Source organism: Patiria miniata, unplaced genomic scaffold (genome assembly GCF_015706575.1).
Source record: "Patiria miniata isolate m_02_andy unplaced genomic scaffold, ASM1570657v1 HiC_scaffold_26, whole genome shotgun sequence".
NCBI lineage: Eukaryota > Metazoa > Echinodermata > Asteroidea > Valvatida > Asterinidae > Patiria > Patiria miniata.
The window spans coordinates 8,887,735-8,904,143 of record NW_024037065.1 but is presented as its reverse complement, the minus strand read 5'-3'; the positions used below and the strand labels follow the sequence as shown (position 1 = coordinate 8,904,143).

The 16,409-nt window shown below is 41.8% G+C and overlaps 3 protein-coding genes across 3 annotated transcripts; 1 reads left to right on the top strand and 2 right to left on the bottom strand.

Moving 5' to 3' along the window:
• Positions 1 to 4,548: 4,548 nt before the first annotated feature.
• LOC119734046 lies at positions 4,549 to 7,223 on the bottom strand. The gene is made up of 2 exons (XM_038207421.1): positions 6,899 to 7,223; positions 4,549 to 5,310 (listed from the first exon to the last, which is right to left on the bottom strand). The coding sequence occupies exons 1-2, from the start codon at positions 6,973 to 6,975 to the stop codon at positions 4,887 to 4,889; spliced, it is 501 nt and encodes a 166-aa protein (XP_038063349.1). The 5' UTR covers positions 6,976 to 7,223; the 3' UTR covers positions 4,549 to 4,886.
• A 1,805-nt stretch (positions 7,224 to 9,028) lies between these two features.
• Positions 9,029 to 9,820, top strand: LOC119733935 (the record flags this gene model as incomplete). The annotated part of the gene is made up of 1 exon (XM_038207295.1): positions 9,029 to 9,820. A coding segment is annotated over one exon (426 nt), but the record flags the coding sequence as incomplete, so codon positions are not given.
• LOC119733934 (betaine--homocysteine S-methyltransferase 1-like) lies at positions 9,522 to 11,800 on the bottom strand. Its single transcript, XM_038207294.1, has 4 exons — positions 11,708 to 11,800; positions 10,908 to 11,098; positions 10,600 to 10,794; positions 9,522 to 9,569 (listed from the first exon to the last, which is right to left on the bottom strand). The coding sequence occupies exons 1-4, from the start codon at positions 11,730 to 11,732 to the stop codon at positions 9,522 to 9,524; spliced, it is 459 nt and encodes a 152-aa protein (XP_038063222.1). The 5' UTR covers positions 11,733 to 11,800.
• Positions 11,801 to 16,409: the final 4,609 nt, after the last annotated feature.

Sequence of the window (16,409 nt, the reverse complement as noted above, 5' to 3'; positions counted from 1 at the left end):
TCTTCTTGAGTTGGAATTCCGGTGTGTGTGTGTGTGTGGGGGGGGGGGGGGGGGGGGGGGGGGGGGAGGGGGGAGGCGCGTGTGTGTGTGGGTGTACATGTACATGTACACTATCGCTGCCTAGCACATGTACAATATACAGACCCTAGGCGCGGAGCCAAGAGCATTATGTAAATGAACACACTCGAGCCTAAATCTCAACCAATCCCAATGCAATAAGGGTTATACTGTTGGAAAGCTGACGAGACGAAGACAAATGACTCAAGAGATCTAAGCTCCAAGGTGGCGCTATTTAACGTTGTGGTGATGTTAATGGGCTAGTTCTTGGCTGAACGCGCGGTTTACACACAAAACAGGGAGATTTTTTTGACTAAAAATGCAGTGTTTAACATAAGAATGCGCGAGTGAACCTGAGTGTTTTATTCAGTTTTCTTTCATTTTCTGAAAGAGTATATTGTTAGGGTCACACTGTAGTGAGATCTAAGGTGTACTATGTCGAGTAATGAAGTGGTGGCGACAGATGTGAAAAGGGTCCCGTTTTTAATGATTTTTTTCGCGTAGAGGCACATAAAAACCGGCCCGATTCCCCAAAGGAATTCATACTCATGATGAGTAGGGCTCGATCAAACGATCAGAATGCGAGAAAAAGTAATGCGTTTGAAATTGAATGGTCCAAATATAGACATGAACTTTATCGGTAACCTTTTGTGTCTCTCGAGGTCAACTCATCAGGTGATTAATAGAACAAAATGGCGCTCTGATAGTGCCACACGTGGCGATATGTTTTTCCGTACACATGTGCGTATTTCGAAGTACGTTGAGTTGCAAGTCAGGTTATCGGACTTTATTTTCCCTTGAAAAAAAATCCTCCAAACCACATATTTGTAAAAGAAAAATGTTCCACATGACTATAACAAACCTTTTTTAAGAGAGAAGAAGAAGAAGAAATAAATTTAAAATCAGAGATTGAGGCTCCTTGGAGAAATATAAATATAATGTTTGACCCCTTTGTCTTATTACAAAACATTATCCATTATACATTTATAAACATTATACATTGATAGACAGTATACATTTATAATTCTACATTGAATTAATTTGTTGGCGATGTAGCACCCATCAAGGGTGTTGACTGTCTCGGTAGCACCCATCAAGGGTGTCAACTGTTTCGGTAGCACCCATCAAGGGTGTTGACTTTCTCAATAGTAGCACCCATCAAGGGTGTTGTCTTTCTCGGTTGCACCCATCAAGGGTGTGGTCTTTCTCAAAAGTATCACCCATCAAGGGTGTCGTCTTTCTCGGTAGCACCCATCAAGGGTGTAGTCTTTCTCAATAGTAGCACCCATCAAGGGTGTCGTTCTCTCAATAGTATCGCCCATCAAGGGTGTAGTCTTTCTCAATTTTAGCACCCATCAAGGGTGTCGTGTTTCTTACTAGTAGCACCCTTCAAGGGTGACGTCGTTCTAGGGGTAGCACCCTTCAACTTTGTCGTTTTTCTCAATAGTAGCACCCATCAAGGCCGTCGTGTTTCTCAATAGCAGCACCCATCAAGGGTGTTAAAACACAATTATGTTACTGGTTTTACAACTTTATACATTAATAATTCTGTTGAATTGTTGGCGATGTAGCACCCATCAAGGGTGTTGTCTTTATCAATAGTAGCACCCATCAAGGGTGTTCGCGGTTGCACCCATCAAGAGTATCGTCTTTCTCAATAGTGGCACCCATCAAGGGTGTCGCCTTTCTCAATAGTAGCACCCATCAAGGGTGTCGTGTTTCTCAATAGTAGTAACCAACAAGGTGTCACCTATCTCAATAGTATACTTTAACCTATAGAGGGCGGTATTCCAATGGACACTGACCAACACAACAATTTCGCGAAATTTTCAAAGGAATGCTTAATGAACTACTTTACACCATTACTTCTAAAAGGTTATTCCTTTGTCTTTTTGCACAAAAATAATCAGCAAATTAATATGGCTTTGACGCGGCAAAGCTCAAGGCAATGCCATTATTAAATTGATATTATTAAGTCGATTAAAATTAATTTCCGTTGATATGTTGACATCTCCATGGGTCCGTCTGCTTCGTTGATTCTTCTATTTTCACATTCCAACTTGTGTTGTTATTGTCAATGCACAAGGCATTGTCAGGATCAAAACGTTGGTAAAACATTTTAAAGAGGTTGTGGAATGCTCGAAGACATTTCCGTCATTTTTCGGGTATATGTAGCCTAAGGTGTGATGAAATAAAAACGACTATTGTTTCTGTCATGAAATAAGTACAAAAGGTACTTTTGAGAGCTGTTTTTCAGGTCCAGTTTCGACCCGAACGTGCAACTGTGTAAAAGTCGTCGTTGCGGGCAGCAAACAAAACACAGTAAATCGTGACGTAATAAACAGGACTGTGCATTCCACAACCTCTTTAATATATTTCGTTCCCTCCCCAATTCCCAAAGTTCCTAATCGTCTTGCAAGCTGCTTTTGCATGGCTTTTTGCGGCAAGCTTAAGCTCCTAATACTCTATCATCCAAATTTTACTTATTTATAAGTATTATTCAATTATCACTTGTTCTCTATCCACTTTCATAATGTATATTTTTATTTGGCTACATATAGCTTTGCCTTACTCTTTTTCATTGATTTTCCTATAAAACAGGAAACCCTTATCGGATTTTTCTAAATTTAAGATTTAAAACTTGTGATTAAAATTTACATTTTTTTTTTAGTTAATGAGTTATAGGAAAAGCTGTTTTTACGATTTTTAGTCAGTAAAATATACTTATTCTTTACAATAATCATATTTTACAGAGCTCCGTATTTTAGTTACGATTTGACAAGATCATTTTTTTTAATCTCAGAAAGTTGACATCTATCGTCTGTTTTTAATTTATAAATTAACTGATTAGGTCTCGGGGAAAATGAAGATATCGCCAACCAGTGAAAAACCATCTCTGGAAGACGATATCCTTCAAGATATCATCAACCCGAGAAATATTTGTTTTCTCGAGAAGATAACATCTCACCCAAAAGATATCACCAGCCCGTGATGAAATATTATCTCGGGAAAACGATATCTAAATTATAAGACATCATCTACCCGAGAAATATTTTATTCTCGAGAAGATAACACCTCACCCAAAAGATATAGTCAACCCGAGAAATATTTGTTTTCTCGAGAAGACGATATCTCACTTAAAAGATATCACCAACCCGTGATGAAATATTATCTCGGGAAGACGATATCTAAATTACAAAGACATAATCTACGCGAGATACTTTTTTTTCTCGGGAAGATAACATCTCACACACAAGATATCTTCAACCCGAGAAATATTTTCTTTCTCGGGAAGAGAATATATCACCTACAAGATATCACCGACCCGAAAATATATCTTTTTTTTCTCGAGAAGACAACATCTCACCTAAAAGATATCACCGACCCGTGATGAAATTTTACCTCGGGAAGACGATATCTCACCTACAAGACATAGCGAAACGTACCCTCGTGGCCGTCTCTCATTGGTCAGAAAAAAAATTAATGAGCAGACGAAAAAATGTGTACTAGTACATTGGTACCATATGCGGTACTTGTCAGGCCCGGATCGGAGGGGGGGGGGGGAGTTTGGGGCTCAACCCCACCCCAGCTCTGTCAAAAATGCATTGTTTTCATAGAAATTCATGAAGAAAAATGCGAATCCTCCCCCCCCCCCGCTCTGACATTCAACAAAATTATACTGTATAAATTTTCGCCTGGGTATAAAAGATACGGACAGAGCCAGCTTGGTTAGGGGCTATTTGTAGACTATTCTGTAATATACAGTCGACTCTCGTTAATAACAGGTCCTTGGGACTTTACAAATTCCCTTGTTATAACAAGAACCTTGTATTATCAGGAGTCGAAAACAAAGAAAACATGAGTTGGGACTAGCAATTTTCCTTGTTATAACAGGAACCTTGTATTAACAGTGCTCTTATTAACGAGGTTCGACTGTCGTGTTAATAATTGTCGGATTTGAACAGCGCCCCCATTGAAAATATATATGGTACGAGCCCCCACCCCACCCATTGATTTACAGAGATCAAGTGTCCGGAGAAAAAAACCCTGACATTTCAGACATTTCAGACTTTTTTTTGCTGATGAACCCACCCATCTACCCCCCCCCCCCTCCCCGCAAAAAAATCTGGATCCACCCCTGCTTGTTTTCAATTGGCCATAACTCAATAAAGATTTGCCTGATAGGAAAGATTTTTTTACATTGTTGAAAAGCTAGTGGACTAAAGTCTCTAAAATAATGTGTATAGATATTAGCGATGTGAGAGACCCTTTATAAACTCATCTTTCATAATTTAACTCCACCAAGAAATTACCACTCATAAGCATTAAATGGAAAACATAGAAACGAGAGATGATTTTTAGACTGGCCTATAGATGCTTAGGCAAAGCATTTATTTATAGCAAGGACGTGCGAGCATCCTTCACTGGTGCAAAATCTAAGCTGTAGCACTGGCCAATATGAAACGAAAGAATAGCCTCAAAATGTCCGTTTACTGACAACTGCACGTTAAGTTAGGGTTTAAAAATTGAAAATGAAATTATTACAAAAGGGTAAAGTGGTGTTTTTAAAACTACACTTTTCTGAATTTTAACATGACAGAAATTTGAGCGACTTAGGGGGGTGACCAATGTTATTTTGTGAATACTACAACCTCAAAATGCCGTTTATTGGAGTAGTTTAGTAACTTTATCTAAATCTGGAAACTAAAGTTTGAACAATGATCTTTTAGCCATAGCAATGTTACAGCGCGCGACAGCGTCATCCTTCGTTCACGAGTAAGGCATAATATACAGTCTGTTGGAAAGAGTTCGCATGAAGTTGAAGCTAATTAGCTCGACTGATTCAGTCTTGGTTTACTCGACTCTGCACATCTGTGGTTGTACAGAAAGATGTTGTCGTAGCCACTGAACGCGATCTCCCAGCAGCAGAGCGGGGCCACATACTGCCACGTGCGATCGCCGCACACGCTGGGGTCGTACGTTGCGTACACGTAGATCGGACTGCCTGGAGGCGCGTTCCTCCGCACGCTCGCACAGGCCACCCGGCCCGCCGTGTTGGTGAACCCAGACCCGCCCATCCAGTCATGGGCCTCATCCAGGCAGTCGTCGGGGCAGTTTCGATGGACCGCCTGGCAGCCCACGACGAGCCAGTGGTGGTAGCTCGGGTCAGGTAGGTTCTCCAAGACCGATAAACCATTGGCGCTTTCCCCTGCACTTAGCTCGGTTGTGCTCCATCGAAGATCGCAAGAACAGCTGCGTCAAAGAAAAACAAAACATACAAAGCTCAGTGGTAATGTAATGATTCGAACTGCATACTAACTTGTTAGTAGTTTTCCCCTTTAAATGACGGAAGTCGGAGGCAGGGGCGTTAATCCGGGAAGGGGGGGGGGTATACATCCCCGGCCAGTTTTTGACCGGGGGGGGGATGGGCAATTGGATCTCCCACCCCTCGCACTTTTTCGTGTTGAGAAAAAAATGCGGATTTTCAGGTTTTTTTTTTTAAACTTCCCATCAACCAGAATGTCATCAATCGAAAAATGAGATGTTTCTAATTAAATGCGCCGTTTTAATGTACAGTGTTGATGTTTAAGGCGCGTACGCACATGTATACATTTGTTAAAGATGTATGTGCTGTATTATGAACAACGCCCCTAGTGTAATGGTGTTGTCCACGCCCCCCCCCCTCCCTCCCCCTTTGAATGAATATCCACGGCTGGCATTTTGGGGGATTTTGGTCGCCCCTATCCCCCCAAAACTCTCAAAAATAGCCCTCAGGGTGGAACCTGCGATGACCTCGGTAAGGCCATAATGCTTGAGAATTTTGCACCCATAACAATCTCGACCGACACGAACATTCTTTGGGAAATTTGGAAAGTCAAGACAAAAATCAGAGAAAACGGTAACGTCAGACCAAACAGCGACATCGACATCGTGCATGTGCTGTCAGGCTGGTTATTAGTCTGCTCCCTTACATATTGCGCCTCTTTAAAGCGTTTACAGGTTCCAGATATACACGACCATCGCTCCCTCAGTCTGGCACAATTAAAACCAACCTCATTCCCAGGGTGTCGAGCAGTACGCGCCCACCACTACCTGCTCTCTCTCCCTGGTATTGGATCATTTGCATGTGCAAGATTTGTGCACATGTATGCAAATGAGGAACAGTCTGGTGCCTGGATATGAGTTACACATTAGCGTTTGTTTTTGTATGCGGTGTCTGGGGTAAAAACAGAGTCAATTCGTAGCAGCGCGAGCACGGCGTGAGTTACGAAAACACGATTTTTGAAATCAAACTGTTACGATCTTATCGAGACAACATGCAGTATCATAGTTCATATTAATATGAGCAAATTGGAAAGGAAATTAGTATTTTCGAGAAGGCGTGGACAAATGATCGCGAAAACACGTACTGCACGTTGTGAATAATAGCACCAAGTACACGATAAATATCCATTACTAGCCAATTGCGGTATCCAATCAGGATACAGGAAGAAAGTTTCCTATCCAGGGTTTACTATTGGAAACGCGGTTGGAAATAAAGTAAGCACTGGGGACGAGGTTGAATTAAAACATTTACAATACCGGCTGCAAAATGGTGCCCGACTAAATTTAGTGCAAAATATATGGCAGCCCAGAGGGGCCACATAAATTTAGCCTATACTCGAACGTAACCTCATCTAAAAATACGTTGAAATTGTGCGGCAGCAGGATTCCCGTCAACCTATTTTGAGACATCATCTTACATTGAAAAAAAGTTCCACGGCGATGTGCGCGTGTACCAGAAACAGGAGATTTGTTTTGTTTTGCTTTGCTTTAAATCAAGTCTTTAATCGGAACTTACTGTTTACGGTCTGCATTTGCACCGAGGATCATGATGGCCGAAATGGCGACAACAAAGATGACATGACAGGCATTCATCTTGTCGAATTATTGCAACTATAAAGTGTCGGCTTCTCTCAACTTGAAATCGTCTGTTCGGCAGTTGAAGTCGCTTCCCTTAACTTTCTTGGCCGTTCTGTGCCAGCTCCACAACCGGTGTGCCGTATTTATAGGATTGCAACTAGGATTCCAACTGGCTCACCTCGAAGCCCGGTGTCGTGCCAAAAACCGTCCGGTAAAAGTTGGGGAAAGTCCCTTCGATACGACCGATGACCTCGAAGTTCATGGGCCAATGACGGGGAAAGCAGCGGGGGAGAATTTTCTTCGAATGATTGATGATTAAGACAGGTGTCGTGCCAAAAACCGTCCGGTGCCAAATAGTGTCCGCTAATTAGCATAATGCGATCTGATTGGTCATGCGTCCATGACGTCACATTGTTTACGGAAGCTTGCAAATAGTGTCCGCGCTTAGCGTGCATCCTATTGCGTGCCTTGTCGAGATGTCAAGGCGTCGTATAGATAAGATCTCTTTTCACCTGAATTTACATTTTACAATCTGTTTTAACGTTTTCCTTGTTATCTGTGATAACTATTTGACTAAGTTTCCCTAATAGTGTAAACATTATATTTGTGCAAAATGTGTTTTTTTTCCGTGTCAGTTCACCTGTTTGAAACACATGCAGTACGTACGAATAGGCCTAAAGTAACGCCGTAGTGTGTGTAGTATAGTACTGTTCCGTGTAGCATTATAACCAACGTTATTTCTGTTTGGTCAAAATCTAGAGGTCAAGATGCGGTTGTCTTGTACAATTAATCAGCGAATCTGCTCAAATGTCCATGGTCTATTGCATAGACTAGTCTGTGTGAGGGTTGCGCTTTAAAAGGTCTGAAACCCTGCAACTTTTTAAGAAGCTTGATCGAAGCACGCATCGCCGACACCTATCAATGTCTCCAACGACAAGATAAATCATAATCATAAGCATAACACGAACATTTACATCTTTGCGTGCGTTTTAACCATCAATCATTCGAAGACAATTCTCCCCCGCTGCTTTCCCCGTCATTGGCCCTTGCACTTCGAGGTCATCAGTCGTATCGAAGGGACTTTCCCCAACTTTTACCGTTGGACACTATTTGCAAGCTTCCGTAAACAATGTGACGTCATGGACGCACGACCAATCAGATCGCATTATGCTAGTTAGCGGACACTATTTGGCACCGGACGGTTTTTGGCACGACATCAGTCGTATCGAAGGGACTTTCCCCAACTTTTACCGTTGGGTGATCAGTTGATAAAGTTCAGGCCACCAACCTCCAATTCCTCCGCATATGGTTTACAAAAACAAATCGAACCTCTGTTCTGAAACTATGTGTCATAGTGGATTAATTTTGCTTTGTAATAATTCCTTCATTTTTAACCTGAAAGCATCTGAAAAATACAAATCATCAGGGCCATAGCCAGTCGATGGAAGGTGGTTTTATGAGGTGGACCTTTTCATGTCTTATAAACAGCGGTTGAATAGGAAACATAATCAATCCTTATGGCCTTACCGAGGTCATCGCAGGTTCCACCCTGAGGGCTATTTTTGAGGGTTTTGGGGGGATAGGGGCGACCAAAATCCCCCAAAATGCCAGCCGTGGATATTCATTCAAAGGGGGAGGGAGGGGGGGGGCGTGGACAACACCATTACACTAGGGGCGTTGTTCATAATACAGCACATACATCTTTAAGAAATGTATACATGTGCGTACGCGCCTTAAACATCAACACATTAAAACGGCGCATTTAATTAGAAACATCTCATTTTTCGATTGATGACATTCTGGTTGATGGGAAGTTTAAAAAAAACCCCTCAAAATCCGCATTTTTTTCTCAACACGAAAAAGTGTGAGGGGTGGGAGATCCAATTGCCCATCCCCACCCCCCCCCCTCCTGGTCAAAAACTGGCCGGGGATGTATACCCCCCCCCTTCCCGGATTAACGCCCCTGCCTCCGACTTCCGTCATTTAAAGGGGAAAACTACTAACAAGTTAGTATCCAGTTCGAATCATTACATTACCACTGAGCTTTGTATGTTTTGTTTTTCTTTGACGCAGCTGTTATTGCGATCTTCGATGGAGCACAACCGAGCTAAGAGCAGGGGAAAGCGCCAATGGTTTATCGGTCTTGCAGGACCTACATAACCCGAGCTACCACCACTGGCTGAGCGTGGGCTGCAGACGGGTCCTTCGAAACTGCCCCAACGACTGCCTGAATAAGGCCCATGACTGGATGGGCGGGTCTAGGTTCACCAACACGGCGGGCCGGGTGGCCTGTGCGAGCGTGCGGAGGAACGCGCCTCCAGGTAGTCCGATCTACGTGTACGCAACGTACGACCCCAGCGTGTGCGGCGATCGCACGTGGCAGTATGTGGCCCCGCTCTGCTGCTGGGAGATCGCGTTCCCTGGCTACGACAGCATCTTTCTGTACAACCACAGATGTGAGGATCCATGTCCACCGACTAACCCAGGATGCTGAGTTGTTTCTAGTTACTACCATACACATGATGGTTGGTGCCATGATGCTGACTAGCGAAGCTTCAACTTCATGTGAACTCATTCACAGACTGCATAGCGCTGACGCTGTAACATTGCTATTGCGAAACAATAAATTGTTGCAAATTTAATTTTCAGATATAAGTCAAAGTACCAAACTACTTCAATGAACGGTATTTTGGAAGTTGTAGTACTCAGAACATAATTTGTTACACCCTCTAAGTCGCTTGAACTCTGTCCCGTTAAAATTTAGAAAACAGTAGTCATAATTACCGATTTTTTTATTGATTGACTTAACGTGCAGTAAACGTAATAAATGAACATTGTGAGGCTATTTTCGTTTTTAAAACACATCTCCTGCTTGTTCTTTATCCTGGTTGGCTGAAACGCGGTCACGTGTGATTCACTAATATGGGCTAGTGTGTGAAACTAGACGCGCGTCGAGACATCGCGCGCGCGTAATTTCCAGAGTATATAGCAACTATACAGAGAAAAAGAAAAAGAAACACAAAATAATCAAATTGCGTAATAGACCTTATGCGTACAACGGCCATCTTACAGGGTACTTTTTTGTAATTTTAATTTGGTAACAATGAATGTACTAAAAGTTCAGGTATGCATAATCCCAACAAACCAAAGGTTCTTCCCCAACACATGAAATTGGTCAATTTGTACCCGATTTAACGAATGGAGTAACTATACCAATGCTTTGAAAATAACATTGCCCAGCAATGTTGTACCAATCTCTTTGTAAAGTGTTAAATCTACAAAGGTTTTCCTCCCACCTCAAAAAACCACTGTAATTTATCTCATTGTCTTCTTTTTATGGGTTCTTCAGGCTTGTACTGTAGTGGAACATTTTTGAGGAGTCTTTGGTTTCATTTCCAGAAGCAAAAATAACGAACAAAAGTAAACAAGCAAGTGAATCTTCATTATTCGTTCCATGGGCTCAAAAACGTGACCTATTAGGCCTATACCTCTAACAGATAAATCACCATTGAACAATGCACGTGTACATCGTAACTATGTCTGCGTACAGAAGTGAACAATTTGCAACCAAATGCACACAGTCAATGAACTTATTGTGAAAGGAATGTTTGCTTGAAAAAAAATATGACGAATACCTACTTTGAAAATCTGCCTGATTTTCTCTCGGTAATTGGGCACAGTGTCCACAAAGATGTTGGTGTTGCTGATGTTACCAGCCATCAGAGTACCAGTTTGGTCAGCCACCTCACGTGCCATGCGCAGAGCGTGCTTGTTGATTCGCTCCAGATCGTCCTCTCGACCAATCAGTGCCATCTTTTCACGATGTGCGTAATACTGAAATGTATAGAATTGGGCGGTTGTCACGACTTCAAGACACATGTACAAAAACTGAAACTGTTCTGGTGTTATTTTAAAGTTAGTTTAGTTTGATTTCAAAATTAACTTACCGTAAACGCCAGCACGACGTCACTTCCGGCGTGGACGAATTCCTCATACTGTTGCCGGACTAATTCCGGATGTTCCAGAACTACTTCCGGCACAAATGAGCCGGCTGTCAAATAGCCGCGTCGCTCGAACACGAAGAGATATCCCTCCGCGCAGATGACCGTCTCACCATCGCGCAGGCGTTCCATTAAACCTTAAAATGAAAAACGGGTTACGATCGTAGGCCTACTGCTGCTGGGCACAGCTAGTTACAAGCATTATAAGTTTTGTGAGTGTTTCTTTCTTTTCTTTTCTTTTTTTTGTTGGCTTGGTGCCGTCATTATAAGGCAATGGTCCGGTTCGAGCCAGTTCGGGTTTCGTTCGGGTCGCTTTTCCCTATAGAGTTTGTTGGATCGGATCGTTCGGATGATTGCAGCTCTGATTAGAATGTCAATTTGGTGTCAATCCGGGTAGCTGCTGTCAACCCGACCCGATGCCAGTTTATGGTCAGGTGGGGGAGGGGCACCTGGGGGCACTGGAAATTCGTGGGAAGCATGTGCCCCCCTCAGACGCCCCCCCCCCCGGACGGTCCCTCCCCCGGCGCCCCACCCCTCCTTGATACGCCACTGCATGTAAACATAATGGTTCCTTTCTTCATAGTTTTACCATGCAATAATTATGGTTTTACCCACATTTTTTTATAGACAGTGTGTAGTTTGCGTGTAACTTGAAAATTCATGTGAATTCCATTTTTTTTTATGTTGGCGAATTTGGGTCCAAGCAGCAGATAGCCTGTGTGAACGTATGTCCAGCAACCACTCACCTTTGACCTTTCGTTTCTCCGCCATATTGCTCCGATCCGATCTAATACCTCACTGGATTCCTGTGATGCGATACTGTAAGCGTAGTCTAGAAGGTTTGCTAAAAACTTTACAAGTTCACGGTCAGGACGCACTTGAAATTTAAAATAATTATTGTGATCTAAAATCGAAAGAACACAATCAACGTTGTAGATAGGGCAAACCTTTGAGGCTTACGAAGCCCTGATAAGTATTTGGAGTTGTTGCGTGGTAGTACAGTCAGTAGTGTGAAATATGGACTATGTAATGGAATCGTTTATCGTATTCAAATCCTTTGCAGTCAAAAGGACCCCATGTAAACCGATCAAAGCGCACAGCCATGCAGATAGCGCTCCCTGAGTCTGGGTGTGTGTGTGTGTGTGTGGCGTATGTGTGGGTGGGTGAGTTTGTCTTACATACGCAGTGTGGACTTCCGAACAAAAGACGTCCACATAATGTAGGTAGCACCGACGTTGTGTGGACTTACCCCACGTCCACACAGTGTTTCCCCATTTCTGGAAAACAGGTTTAGAGGCATTTTTGGGTTAGGTTTATCTGTAGCAGAATGAAGAGAAACACTAAAGGGAATCATAGAAAACAAATTGGGTTGAAAGAGTTTTCACAGTTTGAGAAAAATGAGTTTTTTCACTGGTTTTTCTTAACTACACGAAAGCAATGGAAAGTCCACACTAGTCATGTGAAACAAGTGTGGGTGGGTGGGTGGGTGAGCGTGGGTGGGTGTGTGTGTGTGTGTCCCCTTTTCCTGCGTTTTGCTAGATATGGAGGACAGGGGCCCAATAAGCTTACACTACAATACCAAATTCCTGTTGATTAGCTAATATTTCGCATATACTACCAGAATACCGCTGCACAGCTAATTCATATACAGATTATATATCACGCGTATAGTATACAGTTTCCCGCGTATGACACTAGCCGTTCAGTCGGCTCCGTATGTTTTGGTGTCCTGGCTATTATATCCCCCACTTCTCAACTTGGAAATTTTTTGGGTAGAGTTACCTCTGCCTCGGCGTGCCCAGGGACCTCTCCCGCCAGATATGCCACTGAACGAGAATTTAAAACAGTCAGGAGATGAAGTTTGAGATGAGCCCTTTCTGATAGGGTGACATAATTGCTTCGACCATATGGTTACAGACCAGTAAATAAACTTCCATAGACCCCAATGGTAAATGCTCCCACTTCAGAAATTCGGGGAAAATACTCACAACTCTCCAAGGTGTTCGAGACACACATCAAATTAAAGCTTATATTTCATCATCTTTCATTTTCTTTTCAATTTTCGGGGGTCAACTGATGACTTTTAGGAGAAATTTCCATCCGAAGATGATCACCCCTGAAAGTAGTCCGAAGCCCATCGCCATTTTGAAAAAGATGCCTACACTCCATTGCAAAATAGAGCGCTTTAAGGGCCCCAATTTCATCCAAATTGAACGGAACTACAAGTTCACAGTCCTGTGCACGGCTTCCACCCATATTTTTTTACAAACCCTCAAGTTCATGGCCCACAGCATGCTCAAATACTGAAGATTTTGAGGGCATACAAATCGTGATTTGGCCGGCTTAGGCAATTTCGGACCGATTTACTGGTCTGCAACCATATGGTAACCATTATGGTGGATAAACTCAGCAGCCATTGGAAACACCGTTCTCGTGTTGAATGGACGTCAGAACGGGGATTCGAATGACGAAAACAACACCGAACGGTACAGGCGAACAGTCCACACTTAGTGGGGAGTAGATAAAGAACGTCATAGGCCCTTTAATACCGCAACTTGCGTTAACTTTTTGTCTATTTGAAAGCACTCATTCAATGCAGGAGCAGTGTATTACTAATAAATTCCAACAAAATAAAAGTGTTTCTGTGAACATAGATTGGGCTTGTCTTTGCCAATTTGTATTGCTGTTCCTGGATTTTTAATTATTATCATACAAGCCCTTACTCGATGCGAAATTCTTAAGCATAACCCTGAGTACGTGCATGTGACAGAAATGTTGCAAAATTCCAGAATTGTGGGTTAATGAGGCAATATTTAAAAATGTATCGATGAATGGTATATTTTTTTTTATTACTGTGTATGTGTGTTTTTATACACCACAAAATGTATATATGTAGCCCAGGTAGAAATTGGGCCGAAATAGGAAAGAGGCAAGCGGCGACAAAGATCTTGTGTTTGCCGATTTATTCTGTGAAGAGCGATGGCGAAGTGATGTGGATGAGTCTTCGATAAAGAATAATATAACAATGTATAATAACTAACTTAAAGAATTAAACACAGATTACAGTAAATGAAATATATTAAACACAATCATCTATGGTTCGCGCCGAAATCTTGGTGGCACCCGCCAATTGGTAAATGAGAATATTTACACAAAACGAAGTAAAACAAAAATATAAAGAAAAGGCTGGTTTGCTAAACATTAAACAAATTAACAATTCTAGGACTTCCTCAACAATGTTAAACATGAAGTCATTTTGCTCCCTTACAAAAATGTCCCATAGCGATTCCCATAGCGATCGCCATGACGATTTCCCATGGGATCGCCATGGCGTTTTCCCATGGGATCGCCATGGCGATTTCCCATGGTGGTACATGGGGTTTTGGACCCCATGTACCACATGGGACTTTTCCCATGGAATTAACCCCAGGTATTACATGGGATTTTTCCCATGGAATTAACCCCATGTACCACATGAGGTTTTTCCCATGGCTTGTTTCAGAATATATACCTTATCATTATATTTTCCCAGTACCTTTCCATAGCAGCATCCTTTATCTGCATTATGGTTTTACTCCATGTCAATTATATTCACACATTGGGGAGTGGCCATCATGGGACTCCGAAGGTACGTGATCGTCGGCCCCCTCCCCATTACTATGTTGTGTGAGCTGTGTCAAGGGCAGATCAAGAACACAATTGGTTTTTTTTTGGGGGGGGGGGGCATACAGCAAAAAAATTTGGGCCCCCCAAAAAGTGGGTCGAAAAGTTACGGCGATGCGGGCCCCGAAACTTTTTTGGATTCTAGATGCTCTGTGGTGGGATCTGAGGCAATTTCTGACCACTTTAACCAAATTTGTATGAGGAACCGGAAAAGATTGTGGTGTACGCAATGCCTGCCATTTTTGCGACGTCACTTAAAAAAAAATATTGGGTTCATTTTTTTTGGGGGGGGGGGGGGGACATGGCCCCCGTTGCCCCCCCCATTCATTCATTCACTCATTCATTCATTCATTCATTCATTCATTCATTCATTCATTCATTCATTGTATATTTTCCACATTAATTGGTGTCTACGCAATACATGTATAATTATACGAAAAGCAAAGTAAATGTAGATGGGGGTCCCAAAGATGCAACTGCTTATCGAGTAGGGATCCCCATAAATATTAATCAACAATTACATTAACACTAAATACACATACCATAAGATAGTAAACTAAGGACAGTAAGTCTTGTAACCTTGTGAGAATATGTAAATGAGTGGACTAAATAGAGTTTAAATACCCTGGCTAGTTAGTAGTATGGCGTCATATTTTTTTTTAAAAAATGGAAGATTCCATAATTTTTTTTAAAAGAAACATCTAGGGAGTTCCACAGCTTGGGACCCTCATGCTTGACTGCATTTTGGGCGAGAGTGGTACGAGCAAAGGACTGATGATATATTTGCTACACTATCTGGTGAAATTCTGGTGCACTTCTTTATTTTTTGGTAAACATAGAATAGATGGATTTAGGTAATTTGTTATGATTTAGATGGTGCGTGAAGGTTCCAAGCTGGAGAGAATAAATATTAGTTACTTTAAGAGTTTTATAATTACAAAAAAGAGGATTTCTATGTTCCAGGTACCAAGCAGAGTTACTTATTCGCAAAATCTGTTTCTGTAGTTTAAGTATTCTGTTGATTTGTCCGACACCACAATGGATCCGCCCATGAGCCGTGTGCAGACTATAATAATAAAGTGCATGTGTGAACGTTATACTCATTTGTGCTATAGACTTGGAGAATTACGAGTTTTGCAATCCTCTGAGAGGAATCTCAAAACTTTCTGAACTTGAGCGCGCTGTGTAAAACTACTTTTTAAAACTATATAAAGGCCTGCAAATGCAACCAAGCAAATGGATTTGTTACAGGGCATTATATATTCCTTCAAACTGCGTTCGAAAATGGAATTAGAAATTTTGAAAAAGCACGTAGAAACCAACTTTAACACCCGTAAAAATAAAAAGACTGTTAAGTTTACTTATAAATTGTGGAGACATTAAAGTGAAATTAACAATTCCTGTAAATGAATCTCTTAAGGGGACAACTTTTCTTCATAACGCTGAGGTAGATATCCATTAAATAGATCATTATTAAAAACATGAGATATGCAAAGATGAAATACAGCTGCAATAATTAACAGGATTTAACTACTTAAGAAATCGTTAGGTGCATACGAAATTCACCCACTAAACTTATTGTATATAGTTTCCAAGTAGTACAGTACAGTAGATATCCATTAAATAGATCATTATTAAAACCATGAGATATGCAAAGATTAAATTCAGCTGCAATAGTTAACAGGATTTAACTACTTAAGAAATCGTTAGGTGCATACGAAATTCACCCACTAAACTTATTGTATATAGTTTCCAAGTAGTACAGTACAGTACAGTACAGTACAG

Excerpts from the sequence above, each read along its gene's own strand:
- LOC119734046 (XM_038207421.1), bottom strand. The coding sequence starts at position 6,975 with ATGAATGCCTGTCATGTCATCTTTGTTGTCGCCATTTCGGCCATCATG. Across the intron at positions 5,311-6,898 it reads GCAAATGCAGACCGTAAACA|CTGTTCTTGCGATCTTCGAT; the intron begins GTAAGTTCCGAT and ends TCTTTGACGCAG.
- LOC119733934 (XM_038207294.1), bottom strand. The coding sequence starts at position 11,732 with ATGGCGGAGAAACGAAAGGTCAAAG. Across the intron at positions 10,795-10,907 it reads ACGTCGTGCTGGCGTTTACG|TATTACGCACATCGTGAAAA; the intron begins GTAAGTTAATTT and ends TATACATTTCAG. Across the intron at positions 9,570-10,599 it reads AAATCAGGCAGATTTTCAAA|CAATGTTACAGCGTCAGCGC; the intron begins GTAGGTATTCGT and ends GTTTCGCAATAG.